The 24,700-nt window shown below is 48.1% G+C and overlaps 2 protein-coding genes across 2 annotated transcripts; both read right to left on the bottom strand.

The window, feature by feature from the left end:
• Positions 1-4,005: 4,005 nt before the first annotated feature.
• Positions 4,006-6,636, bottom strand: LOC117848341 (uncharacterized). Its single transcript, XM_034729702.2, has one exon. It carries the CDS (start codon positions 6,499-6,501, stop codon positions 4,339-4,341), a length of 2,163 nt encoding a protein of 720 aa, XP_034585593.1. The 5' UTR covers positions 6,502-6,636; the 3' UTR covers positions 4,006-4,338.
• Positions 6,637-9,376: 2,740 nt separating this feature from the next.
• On the bottom strand, positions 9,377-12,362 carry LOC117848357 (receptor-like protein 2). Its single transcript, XM_034729723.2, has one exon. The coding sequence runs from the start codon at positions 12,326-12,328 to the stop codon at positions 10,217-10,219; it is 2,112 nt and encodes a 703-aa protein (XP_034585614.1). The 5' UTR covers positions 12,329-12,362; the 3' UTR covers positions 9,377-10,216.
• Between the last annotated feature and the right edge of the window lie 12,338 nt (positions 12,363-24,700).

Here is a 24,700-nt window from a genome sequence, read left to right as displayed (position 1 = left end):
TGATGGTTGGAATAGGAGCACCCCCTTCTCTTCCCCTCTTCCCACGACCTCTCCCTCTTGCGGATGCCATAGTTCTTACTCGTGCTCAGTGGCGTAGAAGGATATGGGAGTCTTACTTGTGGTTAGTGGCGTGGAAGGATATGGGAGTCTTACTTGTGCTCAGTGGCGTGGAAGGATCTGGAAGAGGGGGCTTCAATATAAGAAGTGTTGAGATGAAGACGTGATGCGCTCCATGTGCTTAGTACGACGTCGTGTTCAATCATCCTGAGAAATGGTACATATAGCCTTTGCAGGTGCAGGGACGTAGGTGTAAGTGTGGCGTCCCATCCGTCTGAGAAGGCATCACATTAAGGGTCCTGACAGTCTATAAAGTAGCCTTTTTTAGTAAGGGTTCATGTCAACAGTATATAGTGTAGGCTTTTTAGTGAGGATTCACGTCAACAGTGTGTAGTGTATGCTTTTCAGTGAGGGTTCACGACAACAGTGGTATTTGAGTATTGTACTTGCCGCAGAGTAGTGTAATTGGAATAGTGTGGAATCTGAGTACTCGATGAAAGGAGATGAAATGTTATAATAGTAGAAGCAACAATACAAGCAACAGTACAATAACATCCGAGGCGCCCAACATGGCAAACCTAAAAGAGCACCTTCGCTAGGATAGAATGCCTTAGGTAATGTAAATCGGTGGAGGACATGTAACGTTCTACTGGGTGAATCGGGAAAGTTTTCCCTTCCTTGCTATTTTGGAGGAAGATTCTACCTCCTGCTGCTCCATCTTCTTCTGTCGTTCTTCTTCTTGGAGGAGCTGCACCTGACGAGCTTCGAATTTTTCCTCCCACCGTTTGAGTGATGCCTCTCGAACACCTAACTCCTCACGTCATCTCTGCAGTTGATCCTTCATGCCCTTCAAACGGATTTATTGTTGGCAGACGCGTCGTTCTTCCTCAAGTCGAGCAGCACGTGCCTCATGCACCCATATACCTCATGCACCACCTACTCTTCAAGTCCAGCCATATTGGCACTCTAAAATGCTACACTTTCATTCTGTAGGTTTTCGATTGCTTGTAGAATGCTTCTGTGCCAATCATGAATTAGGCAGATAACCTCCACATCCTTCACAATCATCTGCTTCACCCTCTCCAGGAACCAATATCAGCTATCTCCAGACTCCTTCTCCACAAAGGTGATCGCCAGCAACAACACCTGATTGTTACCATCGGACCCAATAGCTATCAAGATTGTGCCTTTATACCTTCTAGTAAAAAATGTGCCATCAATGCAAATGACTAGGCCATATCGCTGAAAAGCCTCAATGCAAGGACCCAAGTAAGGAACAACCGCTGCAGGACCTGTTTGCCTAGAAACTGAGCACATGGATAGGCTTTCAAGTCGTAGTAGCTTTCTGGGTTCCTCTGGCATATGGTGTGAAACAGGAGAGGGAGGTTGTCATACGATGCTTCGTACGTACCCCACTTCACCTCCAGCGCCTTCTGCTTGGCTCGGTAGGCTTGTTGTAGCTAATCTTGTACTTGAAGTTCTTCTCTATGGCACAAACAATCAACTTAGGCTCGAAGCTGGGATTCTCCACTATCTGAGGATACATGAATTGAGCAACAAAATCAGTAGTGAGGTTGCGGTGTGTTCCTTCCAATTCATCCAGCAAGCATTGGTGCTCAACCACTTTAGTCATCTCCCAGTAATCCTTCCACTTCCCTAGCATGGGTGCACCCTAAACGGGCAATTGCTTCTCACACAGCACACATCATACACCGTCGGGTTGCTCTTCACCACCCTGAACTGACACTGCAAAAATAAAGTGGACCATCACTTCACAGCTGCTTTCACCCCATCCCCACTGGGGTACATAGCACCCACGCAAACCTCATTCTCCCTGTACTCCCAAGGGATATTTTCCTCTACATTGACCAGTAGGGCGGAATGGTCATAAGTTGACCAGTTCCGCGGAACAGGGTAAGCATCTTCCTCATCTGACGAGTTATCATCCATGGCACCATTAGCCTCTTCTCCTTCCCTCTCCACCTGCTCAACTAACTCAGACATGTCTTCCCCCTCGTCAGCCTCCCTATTTGGCTTATGGGTTGCAACATCATCCTCTGCATCTCCCTCTTCTGCCCCCTGTTCATGAACTTCTTCATTTTGTCCATCAGTACTCTCTACAGCTTCCTCGGCTTCAACTTCAGCACCTCCCACATCTTCTTCCATCTGACTGCTAGACCCAGCCTTCGTGAACACTTGAAGATACAATATGAGCGGTAAACTACGATTCGTACAACCTTCTACATAAGCCCGGTAGTTTTGGATTCCTTCAAGCGAGATCAGCTCCTAAAAGTTTATGTTAGGCCGTCTCCTCACTACAACCCTAACAAACACATCCACTTGATCTCTATCAAGATCGAAATCCTTACAAAGCCACCTGCATATCCTCCCCAAGTCCTCTCTCTTGCTCTTGGTAAATACTTGCAGAAAAACTAAATTCCACTCAAATCTACCCCTTCTGGACCCCCGGATCATAGAACACTTGTAAATATAAACTTTCCGATATACTTGCCAATACACACGACACGAAGTTACTCTCAATAACTTAAATCAGTTGACTTGAACGACACCTACATTTCAATATACGGTCCAACCTAACAAATTAATTCATTTTTTTAATTTATTTCATTTTACTAGGTCAATATACGTGATACTATCATAGGTACAAAATATTACTATATTAATGTAACTCTAAACAACGGGTCAATATACGTGACAAGAACAAAAGTTCTAACTAAATCTAATAATTCCAACTAACCCTAAAACAACTACATCCTGAATACCTATACATAATATAACTCTAGCATTGCAAATAATATTCATCTAAAATTCATCTACATAAATCAACAAACTAATTTTATTGTCAACTAAATACCTAAACTAAATCCTCTAATCTGACTTAGCTACATTTTCCTATATCTAAAATCCACTAGACTAACTAATCTACATTTTTTTATGTCCTATATCCACTAAACTAACTATTAGATCTATCCACTACACTAACTAAACTAAGAGATTACAAAAATGCCTCTAATGAAGCAACGAGCGGACCTTCAATCTCCACTCCCCTCCCCTCCTCCCTCCCTCCCTCCCTTTCTTTCTTTCTTTCCTCCCTTCCTTCCTTCTCCTCCCTCCCTTCCTTCCTTCTCCTCTCTCCCTCCCCTCCCTTTCTCTTCTCTCTAGCTCTCGGTTTGTCTCTAGCGACGGGGGTAAAAGAAAGAGTCGAGTGCCTCGAGCGGTCGCGCGCTTTTATAACAGCTAGCCCCGCTGGCTCATTTAGCGGAAGGACCTCACTTCCACCGTTTCAAACGGCGGCCCGCTATCGCCAACTGAAGCGGCGAAAAAGCCTCGAACTCCGCGCCATATCATCCTGTGGATAGCCTGCCGGACGGGTGGAGGGCGTGACGGTAAGCTGTATACGGGGTTCTACCACCATTTCACCCTAACGGTACATCCTCTTACTGCCGTTTCAACTGGCGGCGATGCTCCGCCGTACGAAATGACTGAACAGTTTCTGCAAATTTTTCTTTCGAGTATTTATTTCTGCGAAATCGAAAAAAAATATAAAAATAAAAAAGTTCAGGCGGCAGCCATCCTCAGATCAGGTGGCAGCCATCCTCCGGCGCGCGACAGCGATACGCCGCGGCGGCGGCGACGCGACCGGCGCAACGGCTCCTGACAACTCGACCGCCCTAGCGCGCCGCACGCGCCGGCGTGATGTCGCCGGAGTGCAGGGCGGAAGTGCCAGTGAAAGTGAGGCGCGCTCCCAAGGTAAATCCTGCATAAACCTTGTTTGATGGGGGGAAAAAATCGGAGGCGCATAACCGCGTCTTGTTGCTCGAAATTTTGGATTGCCCTACGTCTTTTTGATTGACCGCCCTTGTCGTTGTCGCACAGAGATTTGGGTTGCTGGCTCTGCTTGCATTTATATTGTATAATCGTGTGCGCGAAAATGTATCATGATTTAATTGTGTAGTGTTATTGTACAGCAACAAAATTGAATGATTAAATTATAGCGACACAGAAATCAAACGGGAGAGATCTCTTATTTTCTTGACAAATTTAGACTGCTTCCATTCAGATCAGCTTACATGGCTGCATTCTTTTGCATTTGCACCAAATGGTTTACTCTGTCCTGGCCTATAAATCCCCTCCAGTTACCCTTTTTGTAGACATGAAAAATGAGTCAAATATGGTTTACAACTCCATAATCGATATCGCTGAACCTGAGCAGGAGATAATTAGCACTAAAGCCATCATAATCTCACATGTAAACTGAGACTAACCGAAATACCTTGACAAGACTATTTGATCATATATCACCCCTACAGCAAAGAAAGCCCCAAAAGAAATCACAAAGGCAACCCTTCTGACCGTTTGTTCTGTGGAGGGAACAGAGACTGGAGGTGCTTCAGCTGAGCCACAGAGTTTAGCAACCATAATCCCACACAACTTCGGGTTCCCATCAAAGCTAGAACTTGGAAATGTACTAAGCTGACCTCCATTCGGAATAGGTCCTTCCAGGTCATTATGAGAAACATTGAATTGAGAGAGGAAGTGCAGGTTGTTCAGTGCGGATGGGATTGCACCTGTGAGATGGTTGCTAGACAAGTCTAAAATTTGCAGATTTGTCAGCTTGCTGAGTTGCTGCGAAATCTCTCCTGACAAGCCGTTGAAACTCAAATTGAGCTTCTCAAGTGATTTCAACTGAACAAACTCCTGGGGAATCGCACCCGTTAAGTTATTGTGACTAAGATCCAGTGTTTTCATGAAAGTAGTAGCTATCCGGTATTGAAATGTGTGAGCGAAATAAAGAGGTAGCTCAAACACCCTTGTATCCAAATGGGTTGCAGCCTTTTCTGTCCTTAGCATTGGCATTTCCATTAAGGCCATCGGTAACTCCCCTGTAAGGTTATTAGATGCTAGGTCCAGAAGGAAAAGTGAATTTAAGTTTCTGATCCAGTCTGGAATTGTTCCAGTGAGCCGATTCCTGTTCAAAAATAAGATCTCCAGATTTTTGAGCTTTGACAGCCAAAGAGGTATTTTCCCGGACAACGAGCAATCAGTTATGGAAAGAACCCGAAGATTCTGAAAACCATCAATCGTTTCATCTTGTGGTATGGCCTCACCCTTGAAGCTGGATCCAATAAGTAGGGAGGTGAGATTCCCACAGTTCTTGAGGATCTGAAGCGTATTTGTGATATTTGTGAAGGTGTTGGCACCAAGTGACAGGAAAACAAGAGATTTCAAATTGCCTATTCTTGGTGATAGCTGCCCATGCAACTTGTTGCTAGATAGCCGCAATGCCATCAGGTTGCTGCATGAGTAGATGCTTTCTGGAATTGTGCCAGTGAAGTTGTTGTACAGAAGATCTAATGCTTTTAGATTGAGCAGGTTGAAGAAGTTGACTTTGTGAAGCTCTCCGCTGAAATTGTTACCCTTGAGGTCAATCGTTATGATATTTGTGCAATTGCTCAGAGCTGATGGCAGCTCCCCAAACATGTTGTTATTGTTCAAATGGAGCCCCTCCAGTCTCTTGAGCTGGCCTATAGTTTCCGGAATCTTGCCATTTAGCCTATTGACTCCAAGATCAAGGTTAACTAGATTTCTGAGCTTCATTACTTGTGCACCATCAAGTAATCCCTGCAAACCATTGTTTGGGAAAGAGAGGTACTCTAACAGTGTAGCATTGAAGAGCTCATCTGGGAGGAGCCCACTGAGGTGGTTGTGGCCAGCCTTGAGTACTCTAAGTGCAGAGCATTTACCCATATCAGCAGGGATGCTGCCACTGAATTGGTTGAATGAAAGGTCAAGCACCGCAACAGATGTTGAGCTGATGCAAAAAGAAGATGGTATCCATCCTTGGAAGCTATTGTTGCTTGCATTGATGGAAATCAAATTTCTTGTTTTCTCCCACATTGTAGATGGAAATTCTCCTGTAAACAAGTTGCTTGAGATGTTGAGTGCTTGCAACGGCTGCTCAGTGATTGAAGGATGAGGTTCATGCAGATCCCCGTTGAGGCTGTTGAAGCTCACATCGAGTACAGTGATGCTGCCAGATGACAATAGTTCTGATGGCAGGTTACCAGAGAGCGAGTTGTATGAGAGGTTGAGGCGCAACAAGCTGGTGAGCTTGCCAAGGGACGGGGAGATGCTTCCTTCTAGGCTTCTAGATGCTAGAGACACCTCCATAACTGCTCCGTGTCCATTGCAAGTGATGCCTTCCCACTTGCAGCAGTCTGTGCCATTCCGCCAGGACGTGGTAACACCACCATCATGTGATGATAGCTCAGCAATAAACTGTAGAAGGGAGCTCTTCTCCTTCTCATTGCATGAAGTTGCAGGAGAAGCCATGGTGAGTAGCAGCACAAGGGGAAGACCGAAGAAAGGCATGGCCAGCCTACTAACCTTGCTTTTGCATGAAAATTGTGGCGCTCTCTGCATGTTTTTTTTTAATGAGTTTTGATCTAAGTAGCAAGTGTATTTGTAAAGATCCTGTTCTGTAAGGTGGCTAACTTGGAGCCATACTTGCTGAGTGTATGTAGGGAAAGAATGGTAGGAGCAAGTAGGGAAAGATGAAGCATGAGAAGTCAATTGACGAATCTCTTCACTTGAAGTATACTACAAGTCATATATACTAATTCTTGAGCGTGGAAAACTGGTTCTTAAATTGACCCCATGATAAAGACCACTGTCATATCAGTGGTGTAGTTGATCTAGGACGGCACAGGGTGCTCATTGCTTAACTGTCACATCACTGCTTTTTTAGCTAGTCACATCGGTGCTTTTGAGATGTAAGGAGCTGGCTGGTGGAGATGCATGCTCTGTTGTTGGCCCAAACAATGTGTGGCTTTGTAAAGTAAAATTAGTTTGCTTACCATGAGACTGTTTAGCTAATAGAACTACTGCTAACTACTAGCATGGAGTTTCACACTGACACTTCGCTTGAGCTGCCTGCCTTGCATTTTGTGCATTAATCAATCTTCTAATCTACTAAAAGTTCATTCGTTTATATGGAGTATGTTAGGTTGGTAGTCACCCTAGATCATTACTATGTGAAAATCATGTTGAAATGCCTCTCTTTTTTTTCTTTTGTATGTTATATAGGGGAGAAAGTAAAACGATATTAGAATAACTTGCTGACGTATGACTGTATATCTGTTGACCTGGAAAAGGGAGCATTCTGTTGTTGATTAAACAAGCTATGTACTCTTTATTGTTTTCATGTGACCTTCCATTATACAGCGATGTTGTGATAAATTGTTATTTGACACTATATGCAATGGTTTCAATTTAAGCAATTGTTTTGATAATGATTGATTTTTTTCACTGGATGTCATACTACTGCTTGCTACACAAAAAGTCCGTAGTCTGCACCTACTAAATTGAAATGTTGCCGCTGAATATTGTCAATTGATTATACTAATATGGATTGTTGTTAGGGGTGTGATTAGCTCTAGGACGATAGACTTGTGGCACATTGAAATGCCTTTCCAGGTGAAGCTCTTTATTTGCCAGGCTTTTCAAGACTCTCGACAAAATTCTACCTTACCTCTAGCGATGGCAATGATGACGACAATTGGCGAACCCAGATAAGGTGTAGAACTGGCGATGTTGTCTTTTTGACATGGTAAGCTGATTTCCTGCCACTGTATTAATCTCACTAGCTGTAGGGTTACAATTGGTGAGTAGGCAGGTTGATTGCATGACTAAATTAGCCTTTTCTGGTCTTTTGCAGTCTGTTGTAACCATCAAGGTTGAATGCCAAAAGAATCTTGCCATATTCTCAACTGGAACATGAGAGGCCTCAACACCTCTGCCTCTGTGCTTCCTGTAGCGTGGTTCACAATCTGTTCCACATGTCTCCAAGAGACAAGACGCCTCCATCAACCACTACCGCCAATGTAACTGCTGGGACAAAATTCGTCACCAACATTGCTTCCCTTCTGGCTCAGTTGGCTACCCTGTGTCACCTCGCTTCTTCTTGTGGCTCAACCAGGTGCGTTTGTACAGAGATGTTTGCACTTGGGGTAATCAAAGTAGTTAACTTGTGAAAACTATCATCACAATTCACAAAGCCACATTTGACATTTGCCTATTCCTTGTCCTTGGCAGAGCAGGCGCCCTCTGTTGTATATAACATTCTAGCAGGGTCAATCTACCTGCCCATTGCCATGAACAAAAGAGTGATGACCAAACAGAGATCTGGACTGCTCCAGAAACACGAAGATTTTCCACGGCGTCGACGAGAATTTACACACAAGGCTAACCTGAGTTCACCATTCGGTGTGAACATGCAAACATGATCGCATGGCGTGATCATGTCACGTGCTGTTGCAACTCGTTGACAAATGCACAACACAGACGATGTCGAAGAAGGCGTAGGATTTTGGGCAACAATTGTGCTATGTTGGATATACATTGCTGGTTATATATCCTTATAATTGTAGGGTTGATTGTGACGTCGTCTTCTTCGACCTGATGCGTTTGACGCTTTAAGATGTTTTTGCATGGTTTGCAATTTTTTACCCATGCTGCTGCCTGGTGCCTGCTGGTGCTTAGTTTGCATGGTGGTTCTTCCTATGTCTCGAAAATGCTTCATATTTGAATCCAGAAACTTTGCATGGTATTTTTACCCTCAAAATCTTTTTTAGTGGAATGACCCCCTCAAATATAGTTGTGTTTAAACAACTATATTCAAAAACTCAAAATGATTTCCACAGGGTTTGCATCTTTCGAGCCATTTCTCTTGTGGGCCACGTCCGCGGCCCAGGTCAGATAGACAGCTCAATACGTCGAAGCAAGACGCGCGACACGGACGCCGGGACGCGGAAAGCACAGCCGCGAGACATCGAAACGCAGCGGCGGCGGTGACCCGGGGCTGACGCCGCGTCGGCCCGACAGCTCGGCCGCCGGAGTGCGCCGCACTCGCCGGAGGGCAATTCCCGCAGTTTGGGGTGGTGGGTCTTCTGAGACGTGCTCCCGAGGTACATCCTGCAGAAACCCTGTTGGGAAAAGTTCGAAATTCGAGATGCACTGACATTTACGATTTGTAACAAAATTTATCCTGTTTACTACTATTGTAGGATACTTATCATGATTCAACTGCGTAGTGTTTTTGACTTTTGTCCAGCAAGAAAATTGAATGGTGAATGTATTATTGCTGCATGGAAATTTTTCGGTGACAAATTTAGACTGCTTCAATTTGAATCAGCTTACGTAGTTGCATTTTTTTTATTTTTCCATTTCCCCCTAATGGATCACTCCTTGCCATAACTCTCCTCAAATTACATCCTTACTACATGGAAATGAGTTTTTTTAAGAAAGGCTGTGTTCCTGTTGCCATTAATTTTCATAATTGAAAATAAGTTCGTACATTGAAATGACAGGTGGGTAACGACAACACAACTGAAAAGGAAGATACATCAGTGATTGAAATCCACAATCACCAAGTCCATAGAGGAAGAGACCAACTACATAACTTAAAGCACTGCTACATGAACCAGAACAAAAGGAAGCCATGAATATAACTGAGACTCCAGAAATTAGCTAAGTCCCTTTGTCTTGCATTTGGTTGGCCCCAGGATTACTTCCATCTTCACCATTGAAGTGTTGATCATCAGCATCAGGCAGGAAGAGATGAGTGCCGTAATCAGGAGGGTTGTTTGTCCTTGTAGTCTATTTCCTCACCATCACCAATTTTGCCATAGTGTTCATCAGTCTCAACATAATCAGGATCTAAATATGGTTTGCAGCTATACAAAGCTTGATAATTGTCGGTTGCCAAACTTGAAGGCAATGTTTCTTCTTGTATTTAGAAGTGCATCAAGGTTTAACTGCGTGGTGTTATTGTACAGCAACAAAGTTGAATGATGGAATTATAGCTGCTCAAAATCCAAACCTGAATGATATTTTTCTTGGCAAATTTTGACCACTTCAATTTATATCAGCTTATGATGTTTTTGCAATTGCACCAGATGGGTTACTCCTCAGTCCTGTGCCCAGACCCATAAGTTCCCTCCAGTTACTCAGTTTTTGTACACATAAAAATGAGTTACATATAGCGCACAGCTGAAATCATGTCCGTTGTCAATGTTGCTTAACCTGAGTAGGAACCAAGTAGCGCTAAAATTGTCATAAACCCACATGTAAACTGCGACTAGCCAAAGTACCTTGACAAGACTATCTGATCATATAGCACCCCTACACCAAAGAAAGTTAAAAAAGCAATCACAAAGGCCATCCTTTTGATCGATTGTTCGGTGGAGGGAACAGAGACTGGAGGTGCTTCATCTGAGCCACATAATCTAGCAACCATAGTGCCACACAACTTTGGGTTCCCATCAAAGCTAGAACTTGGAAATGTACTAAGCTGGCCTACACTCGGAATAGGACCTTCCAGGTCATTATGAGAAACATTGAATTTAGAGAGAAAGTGCAAGTTATTCAGTGCCAATGGGATTGCACCTGTGAGGTGGTTGCTAGACAAGTCTAAAATTTGCAGATTTGTCAGGTTACCGAGCTGCTGTGGAATTTCTCCTGATAAGGCGTTGAAGCTGAAATTGAGTTTAGCAAGCAATTTCAACTGAATAATCTCATGAGGGATCGCACCAGTGAAGTTATTGTGACCAAGATCCAGCGTTTTCGGGAAAGTACTGATTATTCTGTACTGAAGTGAATGGCCTAGATAAACCGGTAGCTCAAAGACCGAATGGATTGCAGTAATTTCTGTTGTTAGCATTGGCATCTCCATTAAGGCTATCGGTATTTCCCCTGAAAGGTTGTTATATGATAAGTCCAGATGGAAAAGTGAAGTTAAGTTTTTAATCCAGGCGGGTATTGGTCCAGTGAGTTGATTCCTCTGCAAAAACAACATCTCCAAATTCTTTAGCTTTGATAGCCAAAGAGGTATTTTCCCAGACAACGAGCACTCAGATATGGAAAGAGCCCTAAGATTCTGAAAACCACCAAAATTTTCATCTTCTGGCATGGCTTCACCCTTGAAGTTGGCTCCAATAAGTAGGGAGGTAAGATTCCTACAGTTCTTGAGGATCTGAAGCGCATTTGTGATGTTTGTAAACTTATTGTCACCAAGTGACAGGAAAACAAGAGACTTCAAATTGCCTATTCTCGGTGAAAGCTGCCCATGTAAGTTGTTGCCAGATAGCCGCAATGCAATCAAGTTGCTGCATGAGTAAATGCTTTCCGGAATTGTTCCAGTGAAGTTGTTGTATAGAAGATCCAATACTTCTAGATTGCTCAGGTTGGAGAAGTTGACTTTCTGAAGCTCTCCACTGAAGTTGTTGCCCTTGAGGTCAATCGTTATGATATTTGTGCAATTGCTCAGAGTTGATGGCAGCTCCCCAGTCATGTTGTTGTTCTCCAAATGGAGCTCCTCTAATCTCTTGAGCTGACCTATAGAATTTGGAATCTTGCCATGTAGCATATTACCTCCAAGATCAAGGATTGCCAGATTTCTGAGATTCATCATGTGCGCACCATCAAGTATTCCCCGCAAACCATTGTCGGGAAAAGAGAGGTACTCTAATGAGGAAACATTGAAGAGTTCATCTGGGAGTGTCCTGTTGAGGTTATTGTGGCCTGCCTTGAGTACTCTAAGCGCAGAGCATTTACCTAGACCGGACGGAATGCTGCCACTGAATTGGTTATAGGAAAGATCAAGCTCTGCAAAGGATGTTGAGCTGATGCAGAAGGAAGACGGCATCCATCCTTGGAAACTGTTGTTGCTCGCATTGAGCACAACAAGATTACTCTTATTCTCCCACAGGATGGATGGGAACTCTCCTGTAAACAAGTTGCTCGAGATGTTCAATACCTGCAGTGACCTGTGATCAGGTACTGATGAGCTGAGGTTTTGTTGCAGGACCCGGCTGAGCTGGTTGAAGCTGACATCAAGGAGGACGATGATGTTGGAGGTCAGCAGCTCTGACGGAAGGCCGCCAGAGAAGGAGTTGTATGATAGGTTGAGGCGCTGTAGGTTGCTGAGGTCAGCAAGGGACGGCGAGATGCTCCCCTCAAGGCCTCTGGACGCCAAGAAGATCTCGATCACCATGCCATCAGCGCTGCAGGTGATCCCTTCCCACTTGCAGCAGTCCGTGCCGTTCCGCCATGACGCTGAGAGGCCGTTGTGCTCTGACAGCCCGGCAAGGAACTGGAGGAGGGAGCTCATCTCCTGCTCGGAGCATGAGGTGGCTGGAGAGGCTAACGAAAGCAGCAGCACAGTTGCGAGGGCGATGGAAGGAGCGGCCATCAGGGCCGTACCGGAGAGATTCTGAGGCCCCGGAGCAAACCATGAAATGGGTCCTATATATACTATAGCAGTGAAATACAAATGATCGAGAAATATTTGGATTCCAGTATATGAGTAACAAATACATGCTTTTTTCATACAAAGAACTATAATATGAAATTAGGTAATCATGTTATAGAATTAAAGGACGAATATTACATACTAATATCTTCTTAACCTCTAGTTAAAGCTCAATAGTTGGGGCCCCTAATTTTTGGGGCCCAGCTCAATCGCTCTAATTGCGCTGCCTAATGTACGGACTTGGCGGCCATCATGGTGCTCTTGCCATCACGTGAGCTCGGATGATGCGGTATCAGCGCCATGGCAAAGCTGATAGCAAGTGTATGTGACTACAAGACCAAAATAAAACTGCAGGTGGGAGGTCAACAACAACTTTTGTAAGAGGTTGTCATCAATCAACAAAAAGAGGGAGATGAAAGAGCATCTAGGCCCCTAGTGGGTTTTGGTGGGTTGAATGACAACTAGATTAAAGGTCTATTGCACTCATTAAGCATGTAAGCAGGTGTAATGTTATTGATGAATAATCTTTGTGGGAAAGATTATAGTAAAAGGCTCATATGGTGAAAATAAATAAGTGTGACATATGAAATTGTTCATCTAAGCATGGAAAGCTAGCAATGGTGCTAAAGATGAGTTGAGGCTTGGTTAATAGCCTCATATTGCAAGATTGCTTGAACAAAAAATAAATGTCATAAGTAAGTAATATTGTGTGATTCCACTATGTGTATGTGTAATATATGACACGCAAATTCAGGTGAAGATAGAGGCATGATGATATTGGGATATTCTTCGATCTCTAAATAAAATGAAAAGCTTGATATCTACAAATGAGATATTGAAGTCAAAATAAGATACGATCTCAAGCGGGTTTCACTCTTGATGTCAAAATGAAGCTAGACTCAATGCGGTAGCGATTGGATGAAGAAATTAAGCAAGGGATTAGCAACGAGGTACTAAGCGAGGTTTGGTCAAATGGTGGTCTGAGCCATGAGTTTTGCTAGGGTGAAGTGGCTATTGCTTGAAGGATTTCGAGGTATTAAGTCAAGCCTTAATAAGTATAGCAATGGGTTGCATCAAATGTTTATTGAGTCATATGAATAAGTGACTTATGATCTAAAATTGGGTTTCATTCATATGTGTTGAATATTGATCAAGTTACTAGCTCAAGGATGAAGTGCTCAAATCAAAGAGACAAAGTTGGATGTAGCTCTCAAGTGGATATATTGATCAAGTATGGCATGATTCGTGATGGTGAAGCTCAAGAGGAGGAATATTGTCTTTATGTGTTGATCTTGAGTATAGATATGCCGTACTATCAAGAGGGATGCATCACATGATCATTTGATAAAGTACTCAAGTTTCCTATGTGAGTTGATGAGAGACACAAAAGTCACACGTACACACTCTGTCGAGTCAAGCAGTGGCAAAATCGAAAGCTCCGGTTTAAGAAGCAGGAAGTTCTAGTTTTGGGTACCATGTGTCACTAACGGCTAGTTGGTTTGGAAGAATCGAAAGTTCCGATTTTAGGAAACCAGTAGTTCCGGTTTTGGTCTGACACCCTAACAACTAGTTTTTGAGGAGTGGGGTATTTATACCCCACGCCCTCCTCAGTGGTTGGTTGCTGCTTCTGAGGTTGCTGGTGTGCTTCTTACCTATTCTAAGCTGAACTAAAGCTAAAATAGCTCTCCCCAACCACTCTTTGTGAGGCTGTGTGACCTTTACTAGGTCTAGTGAGTTGGGTAGTATAGAGGAGCCATTCATGAGCATTAGAACAGCACTAAGTTCCTTGAGCACTGGTTTGCCTTGTCAAGTTTTAAGTGAAGCATTTGTTACTCTTGGAGACTTGCCTCCTAGACGGTTAGGCGTCGCCGGCTAGCTCCCAAAGGTGTGGTGAGCAATGGTAAGTTTGTGAAGGCTACGATCTTGCCTCCACGGTAAAAAAGGTCATCTAGTGGAAACGAGGAAAGTGGTTGAAAGAGACCCAGCACATTGGAAGGGAGTTGAGTAGACTCGTATTCCAATGGGCTCCTCAATGGTGAAACAAACCCTCGTGTCTCCTTGCTAGTTTGATCTCAATTGCTTTCTTTATTAAACTTGTGAATTTGGTTGATCTACTCAGGTGTTCGTGTTTGTTAAGTGCAAGAAATTTGTGGTCCTGCTAAGAAACACCTATTGAGCCTCTACACTAAGTTTGGTTACATCTCGAGCTCATTTTTCACACTGAGTTTTGGGGGTCCTCTCTGCCTGAGCTAAAAACGGAAGTTTCAATTTCTGGCAGAGAGAGTTTAATTCCTCTACATTAGTACTTACTTTCCTAGCTCAAGGTACCGGAAGTCGTTGATAAACTTGTTTTAACTTGCGATAATTTCAAGGTACGCTTATTCAAACCCCCCCAGGTGTGTAACGCCCGCAGAAATCACTAACTAAAATCACCCGTTAAAAACCGTCTTTAAAATCTTTTTATCGCTGAGCTCCCGGAAATTAGAAGTCTCCCCGGCGATTTCGCCGTCCCGGTACCCATGCCGACCCCCACCTGTCTTTTTATCTGTGCCCGCGAATCTCGCCGCGTGCCGGTGTCAGACGCCGTGCACGTGCTCCGACCGCGTGCCGCGAGTGCCGCCGGTCTCTCCCTTTTCTTTCTCTTTTTCCTTTTCTTTTTCCTCCTTCTTCTTTCTTCCTCCTTCTCCTTCTTCTTCCTCCCTCCTTCTCTCTCCTTTCCTTCCTTCCTCCTGGCGCCCACCTACCCCGGCGCGTTACTCCGCCCGGCCCCTCCTGGCGCCTGGCCCGGCTCCCTCCGGCCCCGCACGCCCGGGGCCTGCTGCGCCTGTGCCCGGCGCGTGGCGCCGGCCCGCCCGGCCTCGGCACCCGCGCCGCACGTCGCCGGTGTGGCTGCCGGCCCCCAGCTCGACCCGGCCAACCGCGCCGCCCGGCCGCCCTTGCCCCACGTGCACGCCACCGCGTCGCCGTCGGCCCGACCCCACCGCCGGTGCCGTGCCGACCGCCGCGCCTTGCCGGTCCGTCCCCCACCGCCGGCCGCTCCCCGCCGGTGATATAAAAGGGGACACCGCCCCGACCATCTCCTCCACGCCCACCCATCCCCTTGCGCCACAAACCGCCGCCGCCACATAGCCGCCGCCGCCGACACCTCCCCTGCCCGAGCCACCACCACCACCGCCGCCAAGACCCGCCGCCGGCCGCACCCCTTCCCCTACCCGAGTCCCCAAAGTAAGTAGCAAGATGGAGCCCCCTCGACTCCCTCCACCGCCTCCCTCCACCACGGCTCGCCGCCGGCAAAGCCCGGCCGGCCGCCCGCCGCCGGCCCCATCCTCTCCCTCCCTCTCTCTCTCCAAGTTCCTGGAGAAGAAGAGAAGATTGCCTTTGATTTTAGATCCGACCCCCAAGTTTCCCCAAATTACACATAAGCCCCTCCACTTCCGAAAGAAATTACAAATAGGTCCCTGGTTTATTAAAAATCAGCCCTAAACCTCCCTTTAAGCCTCTAATCAATGATTAACCCGTCATTTCATGCGCCAAACTCCCTCCAATTAATCCCAAATTTTACCACGTCATCCTCCAGAATACTTTCGCCGATCCATATCCAAATTTCCCAAAAATAATCCTTCTACCTATTTTCCGTTCGCGTTTCCTGTTCGGAGCTCACGGTTAAAAATCGTTTCCTCTTTTATTTATTTGTGTGTCTGTTTGTGTGTGCCGTAGATCGCGGATTGCCCGAGGAGGAGCCCGAGGAAGAGTTTGATCGCGAGCCCGAGCTCGAGGACCAGTACCGCGAGCCGGAACTCCCGGAAGGCTTTGAAGACGGCAAGTCCAATCTCACCCTTTGATGCATACTTAATACCTAGTTTTTCAAACACAACCTATTGGCCTGTTTTACAAAATGCATATTATTTCACCGCAAGACATGGTTGGATAGCCACCCCTTGATTGTTATGAACATTCCTTGTTGTCCTGTGCTTATCTCTAAATATGACTCGCTCTGTTTAGATGATAGCCGCTGCTAGAACGCTTAGGAAATTGTTACTCAACTGCAATCATTATTACAATGGTGTATTCGGAAAATAAATGTGTGTGTGTGTCCACGCAAGAGAGATGGCTTTCGGGGTTGGGGAAAAAGGATGTGTAGACGGGATGGATGGGTGTTCCTCGTGTGGGATGCCATGTTGTTGTGCTCGTACCTTGGTGGTTGAGCAGTGTCGGGAGATATCCATCCTGTCGTGATTAAGGACCGAGTTGATGTGTCATCTCGCCTAATTCCACTATCGTGCAACCACTCGACCGTTGTATGGGCAACGGCTTAGCATAAATCCCACTAGCTAAACTGTTAGTCCTCAGGTGTGCTGGAGAGCAACGGGAACCCATGGAAAAGGAGTGAGATCTTGGTGACTTAGGTCCCGGTTACGGTCTCAGGGACGAGCCGTGAACCCCTTGGGTGTTTCCGCGAGAACTAGCCAGTCTTAGCTAAGGTGGGTAATGGCTTTGATAGGATCCGTACCGCCACTAAGGTGGTCGTGCTACGGTACCCTACTTGTGGGAAAAGTGTACACCCTCTGCAGAGTTAAAACCTATCCGGGTAGCCGTGTCCACGGCATTGGACGAATTACGGCTTGGTCACATAACTAGAGTTTGGGCAAGAATGACATGTGTGTGGGGGGGGGGATTTCAGAAGAGTCCGACAGTGGTGCCGTGCGCTCTGACGGACGGGGAGTCCGATAGCGATAAAACCTTGGATCCTTTGTGTAGGATCAACCCCACTCAGTGCTCCGGGTACTAAAGGAAAGCTTTACAAAGACCTCTTTTGAAAACAAACCCTTGCATGTGTGGAAAATTTAGCTTTACCGCAAATAAACTCTAGCCTATCCTTGTTATACTTGTGCATAAACTTGCTTGTATCCCCTCCGTGGATGGGGTTGGACTTGTTGAGTACGCTAGTACTCACCCTTGCTTCATTGCTACAGAGGAAGACCCGGATTTCGTTGCAGAGGACCTCGAGTAGAGGTTGTGACTGCACCCGACGCTGCCTGTGGTGTTGTCCTGCCCAAGATGCTGCTGCTGCCGTGTAGTCCCGAGTGCTGTCTTTTGGCAGTCGCTTGGTTAGCCGCCGTTATTTATTTACTGTTTATCGCTGCGTGGCTTTCACGCCCACTCCCTCGGGAGTTGTACGGTAACTGAATTGTCTGTCGAATAAATGTGTTATCAGCCTCCTGGGACTGATATTTGTATCACATTTAGTCTCTATTTATGTGGGGACGCTTCAGGTGGTATCAGAGCCAGGTTGGCTGTAGGACGCGACCTTAGGACCGGATTAGCCCTTTTTGACCAAAATAAAAGAATTATAAAATTTCTTCCTACCACTGCTCTATTGTAAAACTAATTTGTGCCCTGGATCTTTCCAGATGGCCGAGGAAGGGTGGGTCAACAGCCACTGCCTGGAGGAGCCTGGTTTTCCCAGGTTGCTGTTCGCCTGCATGGACCGCCTTGGAATTTATGAGCGTCCGGAGTACACCAGCAGGGAGTACGAGGACCGCGGGACCCCTCGGTGTGAGATGATTATCTACATCGGACGGAGTAGCCGCTACCCGGACATCCAGCCATGGAATGTGACTGCCACTGGCTTCCGGCACAAGGATACTTATCAAGTGGCAGCCCGGAAGGCCCTCCGTTTCCTGTGCCAGATTTATGAGAGGCACATTGGCCGCACTCCAATGAGGTTCTACCCGCCTGTCAAGAAAAACCGCCCGGTTTGGCTGGCCCGGGTACGGACCTTGGAAGGACGTGGACAACGCGAGGATAACCCCACTGTGCTGCACATGGCTGCCTACCTTCTCACCTTGGATGAGCTCTACGACGAGCAGGCTGCTAAGTTGAAGCAGCAGACCCGTAGGGCTGAGGACGCAGAAGTTATGGTGAGAAGGCTCCAGGTGAAGTTAGCCGCCGCCGAAGCCCGAGCCGCGGCCGCCCAAAGCAATGAGGCCATTGCCGTTGAGGCTCTCAAGGAGGCTGAGGATCGGCACTCCAAGGAACTGAAGGATGCCCACCTCACCATTCGTGCCAGAAGGAGGATGGTGGCCATCGAGGACGACGAGGCCCCGATCCTTGAAGGAATTCCCATTGCCCCAGGGCCCAGTAAGCGGAAAAGCCCGGATGCCACCCCGGCACCACCACCTTCAGAAAGGGACTCCGAGGTGTCGGATGGAGTGGTTCCCGAGACCCCTCCCACGGGCGGGACTCTGAAGGATGAGGTGCTGGCCCTTCTCCTTCCGATAGAAGATCACTCAGCCCAGGGAGAAGACTCGCCCCGCGAGTAGTATGCCAGTCAGGATTGCCTAAGGGGTGAAGCCGTCATGGTCCGCAGATTAGAGTTGTACCCCTCCAGTTGTGTTGTTGTAACCGGTCGTGTAGTGCGTGTTTTGGCCTTACCCCAGCAGTGTTGTACCCCCCCCCCCCCGTGGCAAAATAAATAAAACCGTTTGTGTTTGTTGCTTGTTAGTCTGTGTGTTTGTCGACAGGAGGTGGATTCTGTCTCTTCGAAAATACGAAATAACCACTTTAAAGATCACTAAAATCCAAATCATACTCTCATAAAAGTCTCACTCAATCTGCAGATGCCGCCCAAGCGTGCCACCAGGACTTCCCCAAGCCAGGCCCATGCCACCCCCAGTGCAGAGAGGCAGCCAGAAAGGCAAGAACCGCCTCCGGCAGCACTTCCTGAGGAGCAGGAAGTGAGCCAGCCTGAAGGAAGGGGAGAAAGTCAGGTGGGGACACAGCGGCCACCACCCCCACCGGTTATTGATCTGGTTCAAGTAATGAACAACCAGACCCTTCTACTGAAAGCTCTAGCCAACGCCATTACTCGCCAGAGGCCCCGCGGGCAGAACATGAATGAGAAGTTGACGGACTTCCTCCGGACTAAGCCACCCACTTTTGGCGGGTCTGTCAACCCTCTGGACGCAGATGACTGGCTGCGTGTCATCCAGAGGAAGCTGGAGCCATTTGGTTGTGAGGGCAGGGACAAAGTTCTCTTGGCTGCCCACCAGCTCACTGGAACTGCCCTAGCTTGGTGGGAGAACTACTGCTCTGCCGCCCAGGATGCCTCTACTATCACCTGGGATGAGTTCGTGACGGAATTCCGTCGCTACCACATCCCCGCCGCCACCATGAAGCGCAAGGCGGATGAGTTCCGTGAACTCCGCCAGGGCAACCGATCCGTGGAGGAGTACACTTTCCAGTTCATGGAGCTAGCCCGTTATGCTCCGGAGGAGGTGGACAAGGACGAGAAGAAGCAGGGCATGTTCAAGAAAGGCTTGAACGCAGAGTTGAGGACCCTGCTCACTCCCCAGATCTACCCCGACTTCAACACCTTGATGAACATGGCCATCCTGACTGAGAGGGCCAAGGCAGAGGAACGGAGGGACAACAAGCGTCGGTTCCTGGAAAACAAGGCGCACCAGCAGGACCGATTCCAGAAGCCAAGGAACTTCGGTCATCCCTTGCCCAGATCCCAAGCTCCCATGCATTATCGGACCCAGTCCCAAGCATCTGGTTCGCATCAGACTGTTGCCCCATTCCGGAGCCAGAACTCTATCAAGGCCCCACAGAGCAGCGCCAGCCAGGTCACCAGCAATGGTAGGGCATGCTTCAACTGCAGAGAGCCAGGGCATTTCACCGCCAACTGCCCCTATGCCAACAAGCCGGTAGCATCAGCCTTGTCCAACTCAGTAGCTGGGCCTAGGGCCGCATTGTCGGGAGCCAACCGTGTGCCAGCCCGCAGCAATGGCAACCCTAGCAACAACAACAGCCAGCAGATGAGGCCACCCCAGCAATCCTTTGGTCGAGCCCGCGTCAACCACATCGGCGCGCAGGAGGCTCGCGACGCTCAGGGCGTGGTACTCGGTGAGTTCCTAGTCAGCTCAGTCTTGGCAACAGTACTTTTTGATTCTGGAGCATCACATTCCTTCATATCCTCAAGCTTTGTGGAAAAACATCGTATACCTACAGTACTACTAAAGTTACCCCTATTAACCCGAACTCCTGGAGCCGACATTCAGTGTCGACTAGGCTGTTCTCGGGTAAGGATCAATTTAAGTGGGGTAGAGTTTCTAGCGGATCTAGTAGTACTTAAGTCTAAGGGGATAGATGTGATCCTTGGGATGGACTGGTTAAGCCTGCATGACAGTCATATAGGGTGTGCTGATAAGGTAGTGCACCTGACCAATCATGAGGGTGTGCAAGTGACCTGTCACACTAAGGGAAGTGGTCCAGACCCCATGGTGTTCAGCATGGAGACTAAGACCTTAGAAGGAGTCCCAGTAGTGAGTGAGTACCCGGACGTCTTTCCTGAGGAATTACCTGGAATACCCCCTGACAGAGACATAGAATTCGTAATTGACCTTGTCCCCGGGACCTCCCCTATAGCCAAGAGACCCTATAGAATGGCAGCCTCAGAGTTAGCCGAGCTGAAGAAACAGTTGGGAGAGTTGCAACAGAGTGGTTTTATCAGGTCCAGCTCATCCCCGTGGGGAGCCCCCGTGCTTTTTGTCAAGAAGAAAGATGGGAGTATGAGGATGTGCGTGGATTATCGCGCATTAAATGAGGTCACCATTAAGAACAAGTACCCCCTCCCTAGAATAGATGACCTGTTTGATCAATTAAAGGGAGCCAAGTATTTCTCCAAGATAGATCTGAGATCGGGGTATCATCAGCTCAAGATCAAGGAGAGCAACATCCCGAAGACCGCCTTTGTCACCCGCTATGGTCAATTTGAGTTTACAGTGATGTCCTTTGGATTGACCAATGCACCTGCTTACTTCATGAACCTCATGAACAAGGTGTTTATGGACGAGTTAGATAAGTTTGTCGTAGTCTTTATTGACGACATACTTATTTACTCCAAGAGTGTTCAAGAGCATGAACACCACTTACGGGTGGTCTTGGAAAAACTAAGGGCCCACCGACTCTATGCTAAATTCAGCAAGTGCGAATTTTGGCTTGAGAAAGTGGCATTCCTTGGTCATATCTTCACCGCGGAAGGAGTAGCAGTTGATCCTGAGAAGGTGGAAGCCGTCTCCAACTGGCAGCAGCCCACTAATGTTAGTGAAATCAGGAGTTTCCTGGGTTTAGCAGGGTATTATCGGAGGTTTATTGAGGGATTCTCCAAGATAGCCCAGCCCATGACAGAGTTGCTCAGAAAGGACAAGAAATTCACCTGGACCGAGTCATGTGAGCGGAGTTTCCAGGAGCTGAAGAAAAGATTGACGACGGCCCCAGTGCTGACCCTGCCAGATATCCAGCGAGACTTTGTCATCTACTGCGATGCATCTCGACAAGGATTAGGCTGTGTCCTCATGCAGGATGGGAAGGTGGTGGCATATGCTTCCCGACAACTTAAGCCTCATGAGCAGAACTACCCAACCCACGACTTAGAGTTTGCAGCCGTAGTGCATGCCCTCAAGATCTGGAGACATTATCTGATTGGGAATAAGTGTGAAATCTACACCGACCATAAGAGCCTAAAGTACATCTTTACCCAACCCGATCTGAACTTAAGGCAAAGAAGGTGGCTAGAGCTGGTGAAAGACTACAACCTGGAAATCCATTACCACCCCGGCAAAGCTAATGTTGTAGCTGATGCCCTAAGCAGAAAGTCCTATGGACAGCCCGGACCCGAGGATGCCCGTTTACGAGAGGAAGTGGCCCGGTTGAATGTGCATATCGTTCCCCAGAATGCTAGCCGTAGGCTAAGTGTCCAGCCCACATTGGAGGATAAAATCCGAGAAGCCCAGGGTTCAGACCAAGACCTAGTTAAGATCCGCAAGCAGACCGGAGAAAATAAAGCCCCGGATTTCAGGGTAGATGACAAGGGAACCTTGTGGTATAAGAACAGAATTTGTGTCCCTAAGGACGGAGAATTCCGGCAGACCATCATGGATGAAGCCCATAACTCAGCATACTCCATTCACCCCGGATCCACCAAGATGTACATGGACCTAAAACAGAAATACTGGTGGAACGGGATGAAGGCAGACATAGCTCAGTTTGTCGCCCGGTGCGATACCTGCCAAAGAGTCAAGGCCGAGCACCAGAAGCCAGCCGGCTTGCTACAACCCTTGCCTATCCCGGTGTGGAAGTGGGATGAGATCGGCATGGATTTTGTAGTAGGCTTGCCCAGAACCCAGAAGGGAAATGACTCCATATGGGTAATAGTGGACCGACTCACCAAGGTTGCTCATTATCTGCCCGTACGGACCACTTACGGTGGAGAAAAACTGGCTCGACTCTACGTCGACAACATAGTGAAGTTGCACGGTGTGCCCAGCCGGATCGTCTCAGATAGAGGAACTCAGTTCACCTCTAGGTTTTGGAGGAGCCTACACAAAGCCATGGGCACCAAACTGGATTTTAGTTCAGCTTATCACCCCCAGACCGATGGCCAAACCGAACGGGTAAATCAGATCATGGAGGATATGTTGAGGGCGTGTGTCCTCACCTATGGAAAGGATTGGGAACAAAGTCTACCCTATGCAGAATTCTCATACAACAATAGTTACCAAGCCAGTCTAGGCATGTCACCATTTGAGGCCCTTTATGGTAGAAAGTGTCGGACCCCTTTGATGTGGTCAGAAGTCGGAGAGCGTTCCCTGGTCGGACTAGCTTTTATCAAGGAAGCAGAAGACCGTGTAGCAGAAATCCGAGAGAAGTTAAAGGCTGCACAGTCCAGACAGAAGAGCTACTCTGACAAAAGAAGACGAGAATTGTGCTTCAATGAGGGAGATTTTGTCTACCTCAAGGTATCCCCGATTCGGGGTACGCGAAGGTTTCAGGTGCAAGGAAAGCTAGCCCCTCGGTATATTGGACCATACCAGGTGTTAAAGAGAGTTGGAGCCGTAGCATACCGTATCCAACTGCCCGAAGAAATGTCGGATATACACCCGGTATTCCATGTCTCCCAGCTGAGAAAATGCTTGAGAGTGCCGGAGGAACAAGTACCCGTAGAGACAATAGACCTACAAAAGGACCTTCGGTATCAAGAAGTACCTGTCAAGATTTTAGACACGGTCACCAGAAGGACAAGGAATACAGCAGTCCGGATCTGCAGAGTACAATGGAGCAGGCATGGCGAAGAAGAGGCCACGTGGGAACGCGAGGACGCGTTAAAGAAGGAATTTCCCCATCTCTTCAGGAATCAGTCGAATCTCGAGGACGAGATTCAATTTAAGTGGGGTAGGTTTGTAACGCCCGCAGAAATCACTAACTAAAATCACCCGTTAAAAACCGTCTTTAAAATCTTTTTATCGCTGAGCTCCCGGAAATTAGAAGTCTCCCCGGCGATTTCGCCGTCCCGGTACCCATGCCGACCCCCACCTGTCTTTTTATCTGTGCCCGCGAATCTCGCCGCGTGCCGGTGTCAGACGCCGTGCGCGTGCTCCGACCGCGTGCCGCGAGTGCCGCCGGTCTCTCCCTTTTCTTTCTCTTTTTCCTTTTCTTTTTCCTCCTTCTTCTTTCTTCCTCCTTCTCCTTCTTCTTCCTCCCTCCTTCTCTCTCCTTTCCTTCCTTCCTCCTGGCGCCCACCTACCCCGGCGCGTTACTCCGCCCGGCCCCTCCTGGCGCCTGGCCCGGCTCCCTCCGGCCCCGCACGCCCGGGGCCTGCTGCGCCTGTGCCCGGCGCGTGGCGCCGGCCCGCCCGGCCTCGGCACCCGCGCCGCACGTCGCCGGTGTGGCTGCCGGCCCCCAGCTCGACCCGGCCAACCGCGCCGCCCGGCCGCCCTTGCCCCGCGTGCACGCCACCGCGTCGCCGTCGGCCCGACCCCACCGCCGGTGCCGTGCCGACCGCCGCCTTGCCGGTCCGTCCCCCACCGACGGCCACTCTTGACCGGACCCCTACCGCCGGCCGCTCCCCGCCGGTGCTATAAAAGGGGACACCACCCCGGCCGTCTCCTCCACGCCCACCCATCCCCTTGCGCCACAAACCGCCGCCGCCACATAGCCGCCGCCGCCGGCACCTCCCCTGCCCGAGCCACCACCACCACCGCCGCCAAGACCCGTCGCCGGCCGCACCCCTTCCCCTACCCGAGTCCCCAAAGTAAGTAGCAAGATGGAGCCCCCTTGACTCCCTCCACCACCTCCCTCCACCACGGCTCGCCGCCGGCAAAGCCCGGCCGGCCGCCCGCCGCCGGCCCCATCCTCTCCCTCCCTCTCTCTCTCCAAGTTCCTGGAGAAGAAGAGAAGATTGCCTTTGATTTTAGATCCGACCCCCAAGTTTCCCCAAATTACACATAAGCCCCTCCACTTCTGAAAGAA

This window comes from Setaria viridis, chromosome 1 (assembly GCF_005286985.2).
Source record: "Setaria viridis chromosome 1, Setaria_viridis_v4.0, whole genome shotgun sequence".
NCBI classification, from domain to species: Eukaryota; Viridiplantae; Streptophyta; class Magnoliopsida; order Poales; family Poaceae; genus Setaria; species Setaria viridis.
This window is presented reverse-complemented; position numbering and strand designations above follow the sequence as displayed.